Raw genomic sequence first — 18,594 nt, 5'->3', positions numbered from 1 at the left:
GAATGTGATGGTAATGTTATGCAGTGCTCTGAGTACACGACTGTGCTCATTGCAGAATTCCAGTTCACAATAATTCAGCGAAAGTTACACATGTAGATTAGTTCAGTATGTTTTGTGTTTATATTCTGGTTCTTCCGGTAAACCATATGGATTTTGCCCTTTGTGACAGAATTTTGACTAGATGTAGAACCAGGATAGTAGCCAGAATAAATGTATTTTTTTGTATAATTCTGGCACTGGGGCATGTAATATATAGATTACATTTTTTACACCCAAATTACACTTTTTTGCCACTTATTATAGCAATAATTAATCTTATACCTTGTGGGCGGTTGGCATGTATGATCGGTGCTCCCACACAATCTGCCACAGGGGGTTTGGCAATTTACTAAGATGGTAGGCTTTATGTAAGGCTTTCCTGGTGTAGGTTAGTGTATCACCACTGTCTTGATACTGATTGTGAGGCTGAAATTGTCACAACTCTGTTGCATGTCAATCCCAGGTTTGGCATTCAGGGTAGAGTTATCAGCATGTAGATCATGAACAGGAATTTACTGTTACTTTATCTTTGCATGCAGTATCCTCAGAGTTTGCTATCTTTCCAGTGCCACATGTCACATAAAGCGTCTGTCTTTTTTTCATTGTCTTCTTTGTTATCTTTGGTATTTATGCCCCCTTTTTTTTAGATAAACAGCATGTAAAAGAAAACACTCATTAAGCTAATTAAATAACGTTTTAGCAGTCTTGAGTAATGCTGGGGTATTAAGATTGAATTTTTTGTATTTATATTCAAACTTGATATGACCAAAAAGATTTAAAGAAGGGCATTCAATCTTGATTACTTCATTTAAATATAAATTATGTGTGAAGTCATTTGTTAACAACAGAATTTGCATGGACATGTGGCCAATTCAGTTTGTATATATTGCTTGATATGTAAATGCTTTTTTTGTTATGACCTCTGTTTTATACCATCTTTATCAATTTCATACTTACCACATCTTTTCAAGAGTGCAGTGATAACAGTAAACAGAAATGGAGATGTTGTGAGCATTATGACTGTGAAGAAATGCAAGTGGAAGCTTGAATTTCATTTGATTTATTTCATCCCTTCGTAAACTGTTTTAGTGTTGCATAGTTAATATTTCACCATGTTTATTTCTTGTAAAACATGTTACCAAACATGCTAGATAAACAAATATGATTATTCTTATACCAGTTAAGTGTTTGAATATTTGCAGGATTCAAATTTTTAGCTATTCAATTCAGCTGTACTGTTTAGAGGGTGGTTATTTGAAAATAAAAGTAGGTGGAAGGTTTGGAATATTTTTATTATTATTTACGATTGCATTTGTTCTAGGTAAACAGTTTTGAAATCAGATGCAATGGCTGTTTCAGTATATTTTAAAGCCGTTTCTTGTTGTCCCTTTGTTTTTTTTTTATACTCCAGAACAGTCAGACATGACTCATTTCTTTGCCAATATAAGCTGCTGTGTTGCAAGTAAGAACTCTTGCCATGATCAAGAGTTTTAAAAAAATAATAATAATGACATGGTTTCCTCCAGATATTTCTAACAGTTATGTCCAGCAATTATTTATTGAGGATTTTCACACAGAGGGGTTTAGGGAAAATCTTAACCCAACCATGTTGCAGTTTCTTTATGGGAAAATTTCAGTTTGGAAGTGTTAAGCCTACATACACTCATTTCTGTCAGGAAAATTTTTGCCTTCACAATTAATAGAGTTGTCAGATTTTTAAGTACATGTTAAACAGTATGAGTTTATTCTGAAAACACAAACCGTTGTTGTTCTTTGTTTTCATTTCTTATTGACCTTACATGAGGTGGGGGGTTTACATAATTTTGATATGAGAAATGGGAATGGTGTCTACTCATTGAGTCATTATTGTATGTGTCAACAAATATATTTTTGATAAGTAAATTGTAGTCAATCAAGACAATGCTGATCATTATATATGTTGGAAGATTGGCATCTAGATGTGTTATAACAGTGGGATTACCACCAAATACCAACAAAAAAATGGATGTCTACCATTGTTCAACTTCAGAGAGTGCAGTTGATAAAACAAATTTAATTATATATGAGTGCAGTTAGCAAATTTAGTTTCATAGCAGCATGTAGATAATCACTGATAGCAAAATGTCACTCAGTAACCATCTGACCATGGTAGTTGGTCTGAAAGCCACATGCTTGTATGATTAGATTAAGCTTTGTTAATATTAATTAATGTTACATGGTTGGTTATGAGGACAGCAAACTGCGATTTTGACAAGCGTGCTTATTTTCAAAAGGTAATTTATTAATTAATCTTTGAAGGATGATCAATGAGTATTCTCACTGAGGAAAAAAATATTTGACAAAATATTTTTATTGTTCTTGCAGCAATTACAATTCAGCATTTTGTAAATTTTAGTTAATAATATCAACCTTGACTTTCACCATGCATTGCACAGGTAGTTAGCATATGTACATGATTTGGGAATAAATATTTTTTTCTTACTTTTCAGTCCTTTTATTCGACCAAAACTTGGCCAACTTTGTGATGCCTCTTGTGTGGTAAGTATAACTCTGTGATACCTTCTATGTGGTAAGTATAACTTTCTTATGCATTCTGTGTGGTAAGTAAAAATACTTCATAATTGTTTGCAATGATGCAAAACTGGAAGAGAAACATTAAAGAAAACACTATGGTAAATTGTTATACTTGAGCAAGGCCTTAAGACTTCTTAAATTACGTTAACAATGTGGTTGTTGGTACAGAATATTCTTTAAATGAAGGAAGAAATAATAATAATAATGATAACAATAATAATAATAATAATAATAATTTCCTGGTAAAAATCTCATTTGGTTTATGTATTTATGGTCAAGTCCAGTAAAGTAATCATTAATTATAGTTGATCTGGTTATTGTCTTTTTACTTTTCCCTCCTTGTTTTAGATGTTAAGTTGAGGTGGGAGGTCAGAGCACATTCCTCATTTAAAACATGAAATTAACCAAAACCTCTTGGTAATGGCTTAGGTACATTTTTTGCATGGGTTGTTACAGTTAGGTCAACCTTACACAAGATCTTACCTGTACAAAATTGATATTAAAGTAAATAATTTAACTTCCCATAACAATTTTGAAGCTTTGTGGCAGGCTTGCACCTCAGGTAAAGAAGAACCCTGTGGATTTGGGGGTAAAATGTCGAAGATCAAGGTAACTGGCTACAAAAGAAAAATATTTTCTGTACTGAAACTTGTGCTTTGTACCATCTACACTTTCTAGACTTTGTGAATGGTTTGCATTTGGGGTAAGGAAGAAGTGCTATAATTTTGGGGTGGAAAGATCAGAGGTCATGGTTTGTGTGATTAAAAGAAGAAAAATGTTTTCTTCACCAGAATGTCGTTTCATTGCCATCTACAGTTACTAACTTTTGTGGATGCCTGGTGTTTTGGGTAAGGAAGAAGCTCATTAGTTTCGGGATGAAAAGGTCAAGGTCACTGTGAATGAAAGAAAAACAGTTTCTGCACAATAACTCAGGTTTTTCACTGTCTACAATTACCAGACTTTGTGGATGGTGGTCAGAAGGTTTAATATACAGGTCACTATGACTGAAAGAATAAAAATGATTTCTGCACAAGAAGATCCCTATTGATTGTGGGGTGAAAGTTTAAAGGTCAAGGTAATTCTGTTATAAGAAAAACGATTTCCACACAATAACATTGTTCCATCATTTATATCACAGACATGGACCAGGTTTTGTGGTTGGCTTAAACTTGAAGCAATGACAAAGTCTATTCATTTTTGGATTTAAAAGTTAACACATCAGTGTCACTGTGACTGAGAAAAGAAAAAATGTATTTGCACAGAATATACCTTTACCAAAATTAGTGGATGATTTACTCATTGGGTAAGAAAAACAAGCCAGAGGTCAGTGTCATGTGACAACAAGTAAAATGTGCTTTGCATAATAACTAGTTCTAGTCTGTGTATCTGGATACGAATTTCTGGAGGGTTTGCACTTGAGATATGAAAGGACAGGGTCATTTTGGCTAAAAGAATGAAATGGGTTTTGCAAATAACTCTTGTTCTTTAACAAGTTTCTTGATAAAACTTGATGAATGGCTGGTATTTAGGTAGTAGTGGATAGATTAAATTGTAATGCCCAATTGGATAATTGCAGCAATACAATACTGTAATACTGGTCATAGGCTACATTGTGTGGAACTTTATGGCCACCCATTTAGTAGGTATGCAGAAATCTGGCAAAGCTCGACCCCTCCCTCCCCCATACACATGCATACTTTTTTACATCTCTCCCTCCACCTGTGTATGTAGGCTTGATGCACCCCCCCCAATTCTATAGAATGACCTATATTTATAATCCACTCAGAAACGATCAAGGATTAATAATATTAACGTGTTTAATAAAACAGTTTGAATATCTGGCTGCATCAAAGAAACAAGCTGCGTAACTTTAATAGGTAGCTTCATATATTTAAACGCTTTAAACAGGTACCCCTGGTAGAATTTCTTTATTTACTATGAACTGGAGGTGAAAGAGGTTTTGGCTTTAAAGAATGTAAAACCCGATTATTTCCTGTGTATTTTGAACATTTAATATGCTAGCTCATCAAACATTTAGTCAGTTGAATTTCTGAAGCTTTTAGTTTGTTTATGTTAATTATGACCAACTTGGGCTTTAGAACCAAACTAGAAATACATTTATCTACATGGGTTCTAAAAACTGACTGCACTGTGATTGAGGGTGCAAGTTACTGAGGGAGCATAAAAAAATTAAGAAGGGCATAAGTAAAATTGGGGACTGATGGTGCTTATGGTAACCTCACTATTGAGTGTTTGAATACTCGTGTAAAATCACATTGGAAATAATCGTTAATAAAGAGAAATTTTTAATTAAGCTTTCCTCTTTTTTGTTAATAACCTTTATTTGTTTCTCAGGATATGCGACCTCTGAAAAATTGTTAATATTTTCCAAGAGGTGTAAACAACCATCACATATCCATGAAGTCATTGTTCTAGCCATTGCTTTTTGCTGTTGTTAATTCACAAGAAAACAAGATCCTTTTTAAAAAAGTAACTAAAGACATTTATTTCGTGAAACAACCATAAATATCAAAACAAGATTTGTCATTGTTCAGTTATACTGATGCCATGATTTCATTTCAAGTAATAGTGAAACTTTTTATCCTTGAGGAAATCTCAGAGTGCCAATTCAGGAATTTTAAATTAACTACAAACTCAGGAACTCACTTCTCCACAATGTGAAACAAAACTTTTTATTAACCAGGTACACCTCTCCCTGGATAACTTGTGCACAATGGGGTCCACAAACATAGAGCACACTATAAGCAAGGCATGAGTTAAAGAGGGACCTCCAAGAATTGAAAAAAATCGCTTTAACATCGAGAAGACCATGGGGGTGGGGGTGGCATTATGGAACTGGGCTGTTTAATGACTGAATCCTCATTTTACAATCACATCAATAATAATTTTTAATAATGCATTTTTTCTAATGAAGTTATTCATTATTCTGTGTAAATAACATTTATTTTAAAAATGTCCAACATGTGAAAGATCGTTTCAACTGGTTTTAACAACCATCATGTGTACATGAAAAATCTGTGTATTATGTGACTGCTTTTTGTTTTACTGATGAGTCTGGTTCCCTTAGTGGTGTTTAATAGTATCCTGCTATATCGGAAGTCCACAGAGCAGCAACCTAGACTAACTGTTGATACACTACCAAACAAGATTCCTTTTTTTCAAAAACATGCAACATTTATTTTGTGAGACAATTGTCTACGTCACAACTCAATTTTTGTATTGTTCAAATAGTACAATATTGACGTCGTGATTTCATTGGAAGTAATAATGAAATTTCTTATCATCCTTGAGGATATCTCTAAGTGCCAGTTCAAGAATTCTCTGAAAGTTGTTTGCCCACAATGGTCCTTTTCTGTGAAATCAAGCTCTTTATTTTAAGAAGTATTCATTTCGCTTGGCTGCCATATTAAGTTTGTAGGATTTTCATGCCTTTTAACTTTTCTTTTATTCCACCTCCTTCATTTGATTCAAAAGACATAATTAATGTGATAATACGAAGGAAGCCAGCTTTTAATTCAGTGCAACAATACAACAAATACTTCTGCAAGTCAGCTATCAAAACATGGCACTTAATTAGGTTCTGGGTCCCCGAGTGGCAGAGTGGTCTAAAGTGCTCTCTGTTAAGAATCACTGCCATCTCACCTCTGTCTGCGTGGGTTCGAGTCTCGGATTTGGCTAATGTGGGTATGTGAGAAAGATTGCCGGTAACTTCTCTTGGGTCGGTGGTTCTTTCCGGGGTTTTCCCAGGTTCTTCCTCCACCATTAATACTGTCCGCCATGTTTAGCCTGTTGTTTGCTGAAAAATGGCGTTAAACCCTACAACAGCAACAACAACAACAACATAATTAGGTTCTCAGAGAAACGCTTGTGGACATAGCTGTTACAGTAGATTGATGCATTTTATGTTCAGTTACAAGAGGACACATTACATTTATGACGATTACACTTAAAAGAAACTAAAACACAAATTTCAATTGATAATTAAAAAAAAATTGTATTATTTATTAAGGTACTGCCTCCACTCAGCATAAGTGCCATTTTCATTGATCAAAATTTCCTTACATAATGTTCTTTGTGGTGTACTAGGAATATCATTTGGAAAGAAAATATAAAAAATTGTATGACCTATTTTTAAATTTGATATTTCATATTGTTGGTTAAAATTTCCAGGTCATATCTACCGTTTTCAACGATAAAACGAGCTATACGTCAAAACGTTTCCTTTACCAATTTTGATCGAGATTTTTTTTCAAGTTCAATAAATAGGGATGATTTTTTAAAGGTATTTTCAGGTTTAAAAAATGGGATCCACGCCTGACCCCGTGTTATAAGCGGGTTCGTGAGTTATCAGGGTGTGAGTTATCGAGGGAGTGGTGTACTCATTTTCCTGGGTTGCCTTGCTGTCTTTGAGCACATTTATAAAAGAATAGGCTAATTTAAGGTAGTTTAATTATATTACCTACACAAAAATGTTTATAACAGTGTTCAATTGATCAAATGAATTGAGTTGACCTGACACATGACCACTAGCTCTTATGCAAGTAGGATTTGAATGCCTTTAAACTTTTTTTAATCCATACCTTTATTTGATTTGATGCAAAATACATTTTTTAGCATGATAATACAAAGCAGTCTGCTTTTAAATGAGTATAACAATACCGTAAGTACTTCTGCAAATCAGAGATTAAAAAATGGGACTTAATTTGGTTCTCACCAAAATGCTTGCAGACAGTTGTGATGTTATATTGCCATTTTTCATGTTTGAACACAAGAGATCATATTGCATTTATGATAATTACACTGAAACCAAATTAAAAGAACTAAAGAATAAATTTCATTTGACAAACTTTTTTTAATTGGTATTTATTTATTAAAGTATTGCCTCCAAAAGACGCTAATGATATTTTCATTGATTGAAATTTTGTTGAACCTTGTTATTTACAATGTACTGAAAATTTTGTTTGGAAAGAAAATTCAATAAAATATACGATTTTTTAATTAAAAGTTGTGAATTTCTTGATGTTCATTCAAATTTCTGTGTATTAAACAATGTTTTATGAGTGAATATCAAAGGTTTCATTTACCAATTTTTTTAATGTTAAAAAAATAGGGTCCAACTTTTTTGTGACTTCTACTTTGAACAGGTTCATGAGTTATCGAGGAATTGGTGTGATAACAATAAGAAAAAAGTTAGCAGGTTAATAACCCAATTAATTACATAAATTTTGTTTTAATATGAAAGCATTGCAAAACATCAATTTACTTCTTCACTTCTGAATAAATAGCATTATAGAAATTTTATTTCCGAATTTTATCAGTAGACAGTAATTGCTGCCCATTTAAAATATGCATGTCTTTAAATAATCAGCTCTCATTATTGCTTATTGTAACTCATTTTATCATGAAGAAAGATGCATTTTAGAAAAAGTGAACCAATAGTGTGAATGAGCTTTTGTTCAGCATGTCATATCTGTGTGCAGGTGTGATAGATTTCTGTTCAATGCCTGATGCTGAAAACAAATGTACATGGTTTGCCGTACATGCTACTAGAACCATGGTTTGCCTTACTTGCTACTAGAAACCATGGTTTACCTTACATGTTACTAGAACCATGGTTTGCCTTACATGCTAATAGAACCATGGTTTGCCTTACATGCTACTAGAACCATGGTTTGCCTTACATGTTACTAGAACCATGGTTTGCCTTACATGCTACTAGAACCATGGTTTGCCTTACTTGCTACTAGAAACCATGGTTTACCTTACATGTTACTAGAACCATGGTTTGCCTTACATGCTACTAGAACCATGGTTTGCCTTACTTGCTACTAGAAACCATGGTTTACCTTACATGTTACTAGAACCATGGTTTGCCTTACATGCTAATAGAACCATGGTTTGCCTTACATGTTACTAGAACCATGGTTTGCCTTACTTGCTACTAGAAACCATGGTTTACCTTACATGTTACTAGAACCATGGTTTGCCTTACATGCTACTAGAACTATGGTTTGCCTTACTTGCTACTAGAACCATGGTTTGCCTTACATGCTAATAGAACCATGGTTTGCCTTACATGCTACTAGAACCATGATTTGCCTTACATGCTACTAGAACCATGGTTTGCCTTACATGTTACTAGAACCATGGTTTTCTTTACATGCTACTAGAACCATTGTTTGCCTTACTTGTTCCTAGAACCATGGTTTGCCTTACATGCTACTAGAACCAATTTTGCCTTACATGCTACTAGAACCATGGTTTGCCTTACTTACTACTAGAAACCATGGTTTGCCTTACATGCTACTAGAACCATGGTTTGCCTTACATGCCTTACATGCTACTAGAACCATGGTTTGCTTTACATGCTACTAGAACCATGATTTGCTTTACATGCTACTAGAACCATGGTTTGCTTTACATGCTACTAGAACCATGGTTTGCTTTTTTATGCTACTAGAACCATGATTTGCTTTACATGCTACTAGAACCATGGTTTGCTTTACATGCTACTAGAACCATGGTTTGCTTTTTTATGCTACTAGAACCATGATTTGCTTTACATGCTACTAGAACCATGGTTTGCCTTACATGCTACTAGAACCATGGTTTGCTTTACATGCTACTAAAACCATGATTTGCTTTGCATGCTACTAGAACCATGATTTGCTTTACATGCTACTAGGACCATGATTTGCTTTGCATGCTACTAGAACCATGGTTTGCCTTACCTGCTACTAGAACCATGGTTAGCCTACATTGTACTAGAAACCATGGTTTGCCTTACATGCTACTAGAACCATGGTTTGCTTTACATGCTATGCGAAAATATCAAATCTTTATGGCATTTCTCAGGCCATTAAGAAATTGCTTTATTGATGACATCAGCAACCACTGATAGAGTGCAGCCATGAATATAGTGAAGACAAATTCTGTGCATTTAAACATTGTCATACACTCAAAACTTAACATGTGTCATTTCCTCAGTTTATGGGTAAAGCTACAGAAGAAAATTTTCTATCAACGGTTGAATATCTTTGGTTTTTTGTATAATGTCAGTATACAATATCATGTCATTCATTATGAATAAACTTGAGATAAAAATTATTATGTTATTCTATTCCTTGTGTTTGATTGTACACGTAGAATCTTTGTATGGTATGACCTGTTTTCTGTCCATCCATTAGCACAGGGTTGTTCACTACCTAACCTACTTTAAGGATTGCCCTGAAACATACGCATCATATCATTGTCTGGTTGGTCCTAAAAGAAAATGGTGCTGCTTGGACATACAGTATGGAATAGCCATCTTAAAAATCACTAATCCTCTTGAATGGATGGTCATATCAACATGGGCTTTTCACTGAAAGCTTTAATGTCATTTGTAGATGGTCATAAATGAAAATTGTATCAGTCTGACAGCCAGTATATCAGCCATCTTGAAAATCTTGCTTCTACTACTCCTGGGCAGAAAGTCGTATTGACATGGGGTTTTCAGTAGAAGACTTATTATGTTGTCTAGTTAGGTCTATTTGAAAATGGTGCTGCGCAGACATCCAATATGGTCATCAAAGTGGCCATCTTGAAAACCATGTTAATTCTACTTCTCCTTAATGGCTGGTAAGTTAAAAAAGAGGCTTTTGTCAAAGGACTTCTTATGAAGTCTGGTTGATGAAATGAAAATGATACCAGTCTGATATCCAGTATGGCCATTATGGCAACCATCTAGAAAATCTTGTTATAACTACATTGACATCTGAATGGAAAGCCATGCATGTATCAACATAGGGCTTTCACCAGAAGAGTTATTATGATCTCTTTTTTGTCCAAAATGAATGGTGCTGCATGGACATTCCATGTGATCACCACAATGGCTGTCTTGAAAAACTTGTTATTGCCACTCCTCTTTAATAGAAATTCTGATTAACATTAGGCTTTTATTAAAGGTTTTTTATTATGCATATCTGGTCCTAAATGGAAATCATGCTGAGCTTAAATCACAGTGTTGCCACTACTGCACCTAATTTGAAAATCTTATTATTGCTAAATAATACAAAAATCAAATGGTTTCAATACACAGCAGAGAAAAAGAAAATACTGTCTTACCTTGAATTCCAGAAAACTCTTTTCTGTTAGTAGATTGTCAGTCCCTTTTAGGGACACTTTTGTTGTTTTTTTTTTTTTCTCTAAATAAATAGATTTAGTTGTAATCCCAAATAGGTTTTCTTTGCTGAAAATGTTTATTATTTTTATAGTCATTTGAACGTGTTGTGGTCCAGAACATTCTACATGGCCAGCCTCCTAGTCTGTGTGAAGCAATCCAGAGTGTGTCTCGATGGAAAGTGATTCAGGTAAATTCATTTTTGTCCCCTCTGATAAAGCTGAATGCAAAGCATGGAGATCACTCTTTGGTGGTAATGGGAACCATTACAGCTTCCTGTATTGGACAGTATTGTGCCAGTTTAATTTATTAAACTTTTTAAAAGTCATAAGGTTACTTCATAAATTGTTGGTGGGAGATACAAAATTGGGGCTTTTATGTTATGGCATTGGTTTCCATCTGTCCATCAAGATAAGCATATATTAACATAGTGTTGTCTGCCCATCCCTCCAGCCATTAACATTTGCTTGTCTTGACCATAATATTGTTATGGTTGGAGAGATTTGCATGAAATTTTGCCTTTGTGGATATCATGACTAGATGGTGTGTTGTGTGTCATAACCAAGCTCCTTGACTTAAGGTCAAGGTCATGGAAATGAAAGTGTAATTGTGCAACTTGTACACTGACAAGTAAAACGTTTTAAGAGATTTAAATGAAATTTTAGCCAGTCATATATCATGTGTAGACAGTATGTTGTGTAAATAGCCATGCCCCGCGTCTCAAGGTCAAGGTTATTTAAAAGGAAAAAGTAGTTGTCACTTGTATGCCTGACTGGATTAAAACGTTTTTATCACTGATGATATTTCCATGCAAATCTGCTAAGTATGTATCAAAACTGCATCATGTGTCACATACATAACCACATCTATGCCTCAGGATCAAAGACATAGTAAAAAAATATATAAATCTGCAGTTTGTATGGATTAAAGGTTTGAACAACTGGATGTATTGTAGTAAAACTTGAGCCATTTATATGAAAATTATAGACACTGTTTTTCAATCCATAGCCATTAAGGTCATGATCATAACAACAGAGAATGTAACCAATATCAGAGCTCCAGATAGCATGCATATTAGTGTAATTTGCACATGTTTGGTTGAATATGGCACTTCTGCCAAAATTGCATATACTGAATACACTTACCCTTTTTGAGTATGTCAGGATCAATTGTATTCTTTCATATTCTCTAGTTGTCAAAGTAGGTGGGTGAAAATTTCTGGGGAAACAGTTACTGATTACATCAGAATATCAAGACACTTCTGTCAACGATCTCAAAGATCATGAATCTGCTTGAATGTGTTGAAATGATCATCTGATCGAATTCTTGCAAACAAGTGACAATCGGAATATAATTTTTTTAAATGGATAGTTTCTTCTCAGTGTTAAAAATGTCATGTTTGTAGACAAAGAATCCCACACTTTGCAAGGGACAAAGGATCCCACACCATGGAAGGGATAAAGAATCCCACACTTTGCAAGGGACAAAGGATCCCACACCATGGAAGGGACAAAGAATCCCACACTTTGCAAGGGACAAAGGATCCCACACCATGGAAGGGACAAAGGATACTACAACTTATAATGGATGAATGATCCCACACCTTACAATGGATAAAGGATCCCATGCTTTGCAGTGGTTGAACAGTCGCTGCTGTAATTGAAAATCAGTGTGTGGGATTATCAAAAAAGATTTTTCAGGCAATATTGATGTCATTTTAGGATTTGCTGTGGACGAATTTATGTAATTAGTTTTAAAATGAAATTTATGTAACTGTTTGGAATATGCAGAATTTTGATTGAAGTATTTTTAATAAGTTTTTTTGTGTAAACAAGTAGAAATCTCTTTTCAAAAGAATAGATTTTAGAATTTACATAAGATTTATTCTGTACTTTAGTTGAGTAGATCTTTGCAACAAAGTCACCACCTTCCCTCCAAACTTTACCCTTCTTTACCACATCACTCAAAAGCATGCACCTTATCAGCTACCTTTCATGCCTACTTTCCCCAACTTTACTGCGTTACTCCAAATAATGCACATAATCCACCATTTTTCATCCCTACTGTATACTGCTTACTGTACCCCACAACTCAAATGCAAATCAAAGAAATTGCATTCTTGTCATTAATCAGTCATAAAAATATCATGTCAGTTAGGTTTTACACAAAACATGGACCTTTCAGTTTAATAAAAAAGGAGTATAAAATATATGTAAAGTATTAAACTAAAAAGGTGACAGCATGTAAAGACTCAGTTAATATGGTATACTTTTATTGTCAAGTAGAGAAATAAAAAGCAGACTCTTTTTATGAAGTAAACAGATAGCATGATCAAGAAATTAAAGCTAGAGTACAGTTTACTGTGATAGATAACAAGCCTGTAATAAAATGCAAAAATAACAAGTTTGCATATCTGAACCCTCCAAAAAGGTGAGTGGATAATAGCAAACAAGTTTAGCTTAGGGCTAAAATGTAGTAAGTAAAAAAATGAGTACTTTAATCATTGGTAACTGTTGTTTACTGGTTTAAATACAGAATGCTGAGTTTTGTGTAGTTTGCAGTTGGTTTGACTTATAAGCAAGTATAGAGGGTACTATAAATTGTAATAATCTAGTGACATTGATTTTTCTTGACTTAAATAAATGTGGCATATTACTGACATAAAATTTAGAAAATATTTATGGTTCCTTTATCATAATCTTTATACTGAGATTTAATCTTTGTCTGAGGTAGTACAGTACATTAGATCAAATTCTTTTTAATGTAATTATCTAGACATATGCATTTTGATACATTGTTTCTGTGTCACATTTACCGTCCTAAACAATCAGTTTTGGGAAACATGATACCTTGCTCCTTTGTGTTTAAAACTAACTTCCTGTTACTGTGTTTCCCTGATAAAGATATCCTGGACTCTGATGCAAGATAAGAATTAATGTCCCCAAAATCCATTGTGTCCATTTTAATGCAAATCTGCTATAATACGTCAAAGGGATTTTGTATGGTATTTAGTGTGTTCTTTATCTTGATATGTTAAATGCTTTTGGCAGCCACATATATAACTGTAGACTTAATCATATTCATCTTATAGAGAATAAAATTTTCTACTTGATGTCTTTATAGCATTAAATACCAGTCAAGCTTGAGTTTCATCAGATGACAGAAACACTTGAAAATGGTACAAAAGCAACTTGATGCTTTAATCTTAGCTTGTCTAAAATAAATGTCAGAATTAATTGTACATTGAATCAAACAATTCAGAATATAAGCCAGCAGTCAAATAGTTTGGGTGTTTCTTTAATAAGAGGGCTATTTTTCATGGTCAGAATACAACCAAGCTAAAGGTTTGATGACATGGTATGTGAACTCATGAACTGATCTGACAAATACATTTAAGCACAATTCAGAAAGCTGTTGAAAACATGAACAACAATCAGGAAAATTCCATTACAAGTGACTATGAACTTGAGAAAAGGGACATCATTAAACTTAGAGGAAAAATTAAGAATCAAACATTACACTGGCTTTTTATCATATTTGCGAGAATGTATGTTTATTACAATTGTCCCACCCTCAGCCCATCCTACAGAACTCGGCTTTGGTCCAAAGGACCTTCAGTATTAAAATCCTTAAGAAATCTTGAGAATAGTGTTAATTATGGACTTGAAAGAAACATTAAACTTAGTGATATAATAATTTGCATGTTAAATTGTTACATTCAGGGGTTAATGAATTTTATATATTTGCAGGTTGCTTTTCCACATGTGATGCATGCATGTGCAGCTATGTTGGCTAACAGAAAGCAGTATAACCCTGATTCCCCCTTTGGAAAGAGTGAGACAAAACTCCTGTACACCCTTCATTGGATAATTCTTGATGCCGCCTCAGAATGTGAGGATCTGGATACAGTCCCAGAAGGTTCAAAGTCCAAGCCATCTGTTCAGCTTCACGCTCTTGATACTATTCAACTTTTTCTTTATTTATTTGCCCCACTTGTAGAATCATTTCAAGCCTCGGATTTTCAAAACCTAAAACTTGAAAATGGGTTACGAATCTGGCAGCCAATGTGGGATTATCAGCAACCAGATATTCCTTGTTTCTCAACACCAGTGAAACCCCAGCGAAATGTACTCAGAGCTCAGAGAAACTTAATGAAAGTCAACACAAATGCAGCAAATATTTATATTGGCAAAGGATCATCACGAGAAAACCTGTTATTTCAAGGATCTTTTGAAGACCCCAGCCGACGATGTAGTGTTTATGACCAGATTGTTGAAGGTGATGGTGTTGAACTTGCACCACTTGCACGAATGAGTGACATATGTGCCTTTTCCACATCATCACATCACTCGTGCACTATTGATATTATGTGTGAGAACTGCAATAACATTCTCTCTGTGAAGTCATCAGAAGCTCCAAATTTTTGTCGCTGCGGACGGAAAGATAGTTTTGTGATGATTTCTCCTGAATCAAAGTTTGCTGTTCTTCAGAAGCTTGGATCCTCCATTGATAAGGAATATGTACAACAAAGGCTTGTATCCGCCATTACAAGTGGAGTGCATGGACCTGCAGAACCAGATGTACTGTGTGCAACATTTTTTGATGTCGCTGTACTCAGATGCCTTTTTTGCTTACATTGGTCTGAGGATGGTATTCAATGGACTTTGAAATATATTCACCAGAGACTTCTCGAAATTTGTGATGAATTTATCCGTCAAGATTATGCTGAGCGTGGGCGGAGCAAATCTCTCCCCTTCCAAGATCTGCAGCTTCTGAGAAGTAACAGCATACCATCCTCAGCTGTCCTCAGAAGCATGGACAAACATGCCTTTGTGGGTGGGGCTTCAAGTGCCAAGCATGCCTCTGTAAGTCCACAGCTGTCTACAATACCTAGTGACTCAGAAATGCAGTCGAATCCATCCTCACCAAGGACAAAGTCCTTTGTTCCAGAGCTGCGAAAAGAACCACCTTTCAAGAAGGTCTGCATGGTTGAACTGCGACAGTATCCATATAGCACAAGGGCAGTTTTGAAAAAGAAAGAGCATTACATCACTCCTCATGAGAGGGAGTCAGAATTGTTCAAGTCTCAATCAAACAACCTTTCTAGTTCAAAAAATGCCCAAGAAGGTTCAGGAATGCCTGTCAACTGGAACTTTGATCATGGACATGAAAAATATTTAGATAGCCCCACACTTGGGACACATAGCCTGAATGCAGAGAGAGAAAAACTTGGTAAAGGAAGTTTGACGTGGGCAGATGAAGCTGAGGAACATACCTCCTCATATCTGTACAGCTTGGCACATTCGGATCGGGAATCGATAGATACTGTTAGCCAGCATAGTAGTCGGGAGTCAAGCAACTCATCGCAGTTTGGGGAATCATCATCATCTGTTGGATTTGGTTCAAGACGAGATGATGTAAACAAACCAATCATCACAATCACACAAGAAAGTCCTCGTTCTTCATTGTGGGCTTCTTCTGTATATAATTTCCCTTCAAAATCTGATGGATCTGACATGGATGAAAGTGTTGTTAGCCAGGGAAGTTCAGTGATACCGCGCAGCTTGACAGACTCAAATATCAACTATTACCATGAGGAGGAGGCTAACGAGGTGGCAGGTGCAGTTCATTACATACAGAAAAATGGACATTTAAATTACAAAGTCGTCCTTCAGGCTGTGCATTTTATTGCTGTGAATGAACGAAACTGTAACTTTTGTGAGGTACTGCTTAATATTCTTAACTGCCTCATGGATATTGGTATCGTTGAGAAGAAGTCAGATACTGCAAAGGAACATGGAGGTGACAAGAAAATTGCTGGGGCTAAAGAAGTGGAGGAGGAGACCGATGGAGGGAAAGAGGTCACTGCATTCAGCCTAGCTATGGACAGTTTAATCAGGTATTTACATTTATTAAATATTTTAGAGCATGTAGTTTCAATTTAGTTTTTTCATGACTTCTAAAGATTTCTGCCCGTTTTCAACTTTTTGCAAATATGCTATGGGTGTGAAAAGCGCTTATTTGATTTATTCATTGATTTACATTTTAGAATAGGTATAAATCAGCAATATTCTTGTAGTCATGTTCTTACTGATTTCAGACGTGATAAAATTGCTCATTCTGACTTGGGCTATTTCATTTGAAGTTCTGATGGATAACATGCACATATTAAATTCAAGTCTAGGAACTGGTTGTGAACAGTGTCCTAAGCTCATAGTATAGTGGGTACAGTCATTTTGAACATTTCAGTTTCATGAACTGTTGTGCCATTCCAACAGATGACTAATATATTTGCTGACTCATCAAATGTTAAATGCTATAATATCCACTGTACACTGTCAAATACTTTGAGACTTTTGTGAAATCAAGGGTCTCTGTGTAATGTAGTGCCACATAAAATATTTTCTGTTATATTTCAATACATTTTTGAAAACTGATGATAAACAGTCTTATGTTTAAAGAATTTTGCTATTATATGAGGCCATACTGTTGCAGATATATTGCCAGTAAAACTTGCTTTGTAGTAGTAAACCACCATTAATATGCACAGATCCTGAAATACAGGACTGATATTTCCAGATTTTGACTTTCTTTGTAATTTTGATTAAAACATGTGATAAACATATTTATGAAAACTTTATGGTTTGCATTACAAGTGACTTTTATTCATGAACCTTTTACTGTAAATGTCATTTAGCAAGGGAAGACAGATTCAAGAATGACATTTATTTTGCTGCTCATATGATACAGGCTTTTTTTTATAAAATGTATATTACATTGCATTGTTTTATCAAGTATCTACAAGATCCTTGGTTGTCCCCATGGCTGTGGGGATGGAGTTCGAGGCAACCATGGTGACCTGCTGAGGTTGAAAGGTCATGAATGTCTCCAACGGCTACAGAGAATGAATCCCCCGATGTTCCGTTGCTACATGAAGGATTCCATCAGATCCAGGACGATCCAGGAAACAGTAGATTTTCTTCATGCTTTGATTGGATTCTGCTCAGAGCCAAGTACAACCCAGCCCTCCTCACATGGTATGTTGATCATAGCCATTTTATATATAAAACATTTATAGTTCAGTATTTTAGGGTAAGTCTCATATTGTTAAACTTGTCAGGATGAGTCTGCATTAGATTATGTGAAAGCTTAGGATTCTTAAAATGAAATGTTAAAAATATCATGAAAACCTTCAAGCAGTCATCAAGAAAACTTTAGTATACTGGCAACTGGAATATGCATCTACAGTCTAGTCACATCACACAGAAAATATGTCAGCTTGATATTTGTCTGATGACATGCTGACAGATGGATGTATGAAGATTACAGATAAACATTGAGTGTTACAAATGTGCAGCAATCACAGAAGTGGTGATATGACCATCAAAGAATGGACAGTAGGCTGAGCATCTTTATAAAGTTACCCATAACTTGTAGCAGTTACCAAAGAAAACTGCATAACTGCTTTAAAGGGACAGTCTTCAAGTGCCTATAGACAGATCTAAACAATCTTCATGTCACTATAATCTTGCCTTTATACAGTTCTAGACAATCCTAAAGTCAGCATAATCTTGCCTATACACAGATACAACAAGTGCAGATTACTATAAATACTTCCTTCCCTGAGAACCTCATCGACTGGAGCTCTACCTAATCACATATTAACCTTGCCAAATGCTGATAATTCAGTCTGTCAGTTAGCTACATTCATTATACCTAACTATAATTCCACTAATGTTTTAGTATTTATTTATTTATTTATTTATTTTCTCACTTTTGTCCAATCACTCTTCACTATT

The 18,594-nt window shown here is 34.9% G+C and overlaps 1 protein-coding gene across 8 annotated transcripts in view; it reads left to right on the top strand.

Moving 5' to 3' along the window:
* Positions 1-18,594, top strand: part of LOC149779169 (protein unc-80 homolog) — a 225,941-nt gene that overhangs the window by 8,072 nt on the left and 199,275 nt on the right. For all 8 annotated transcript variants that reach the window (XR_016415580.1, XM_089939731.1, XM_089939730.1 and 5 more), the window contains exons 2-5: positions 2,529-2,577; positions 10,890-10,985; positions 14,545-16,694; positions 17,591-17,832. Coding sequence is in view for 7 of the 8 variants with exons in the window: in XM_089939731.1 (XP_089795857.1) it covers positions 2,529-2,577; positions 10,890-10,985; positions 14,545-16,694; positions 17,591-17,832 (2,537 nt within the window). In the remaining variant the exon portion in view is untranslated. The remainder of the gene's footprint in view (positions 1-2,528; positions 2,578-10,889; positions 10,986-14,544; positions 16,695-17,590; positions 17,833-18,594) is intronic.

This window comes from Sinohyriopsis cumingii, chromosome 17, assembly GCF_028554795.1.
Source record: "Sinohyriopsis cumingii isolate HCF-2022 chromosome 17, ASM2855479v2, whole genome shotgun sequence".
Taxonomy (NCBI): Eukaryota; Metazoa; Mollusca; class Bivalvia; order Unionida; family Unionidae; genus Sinohyriopsis; species Sinohyriopsis cumingii.
This window is presented reverse-complemented; position numbering and strand designations above follow the sequence as displayed.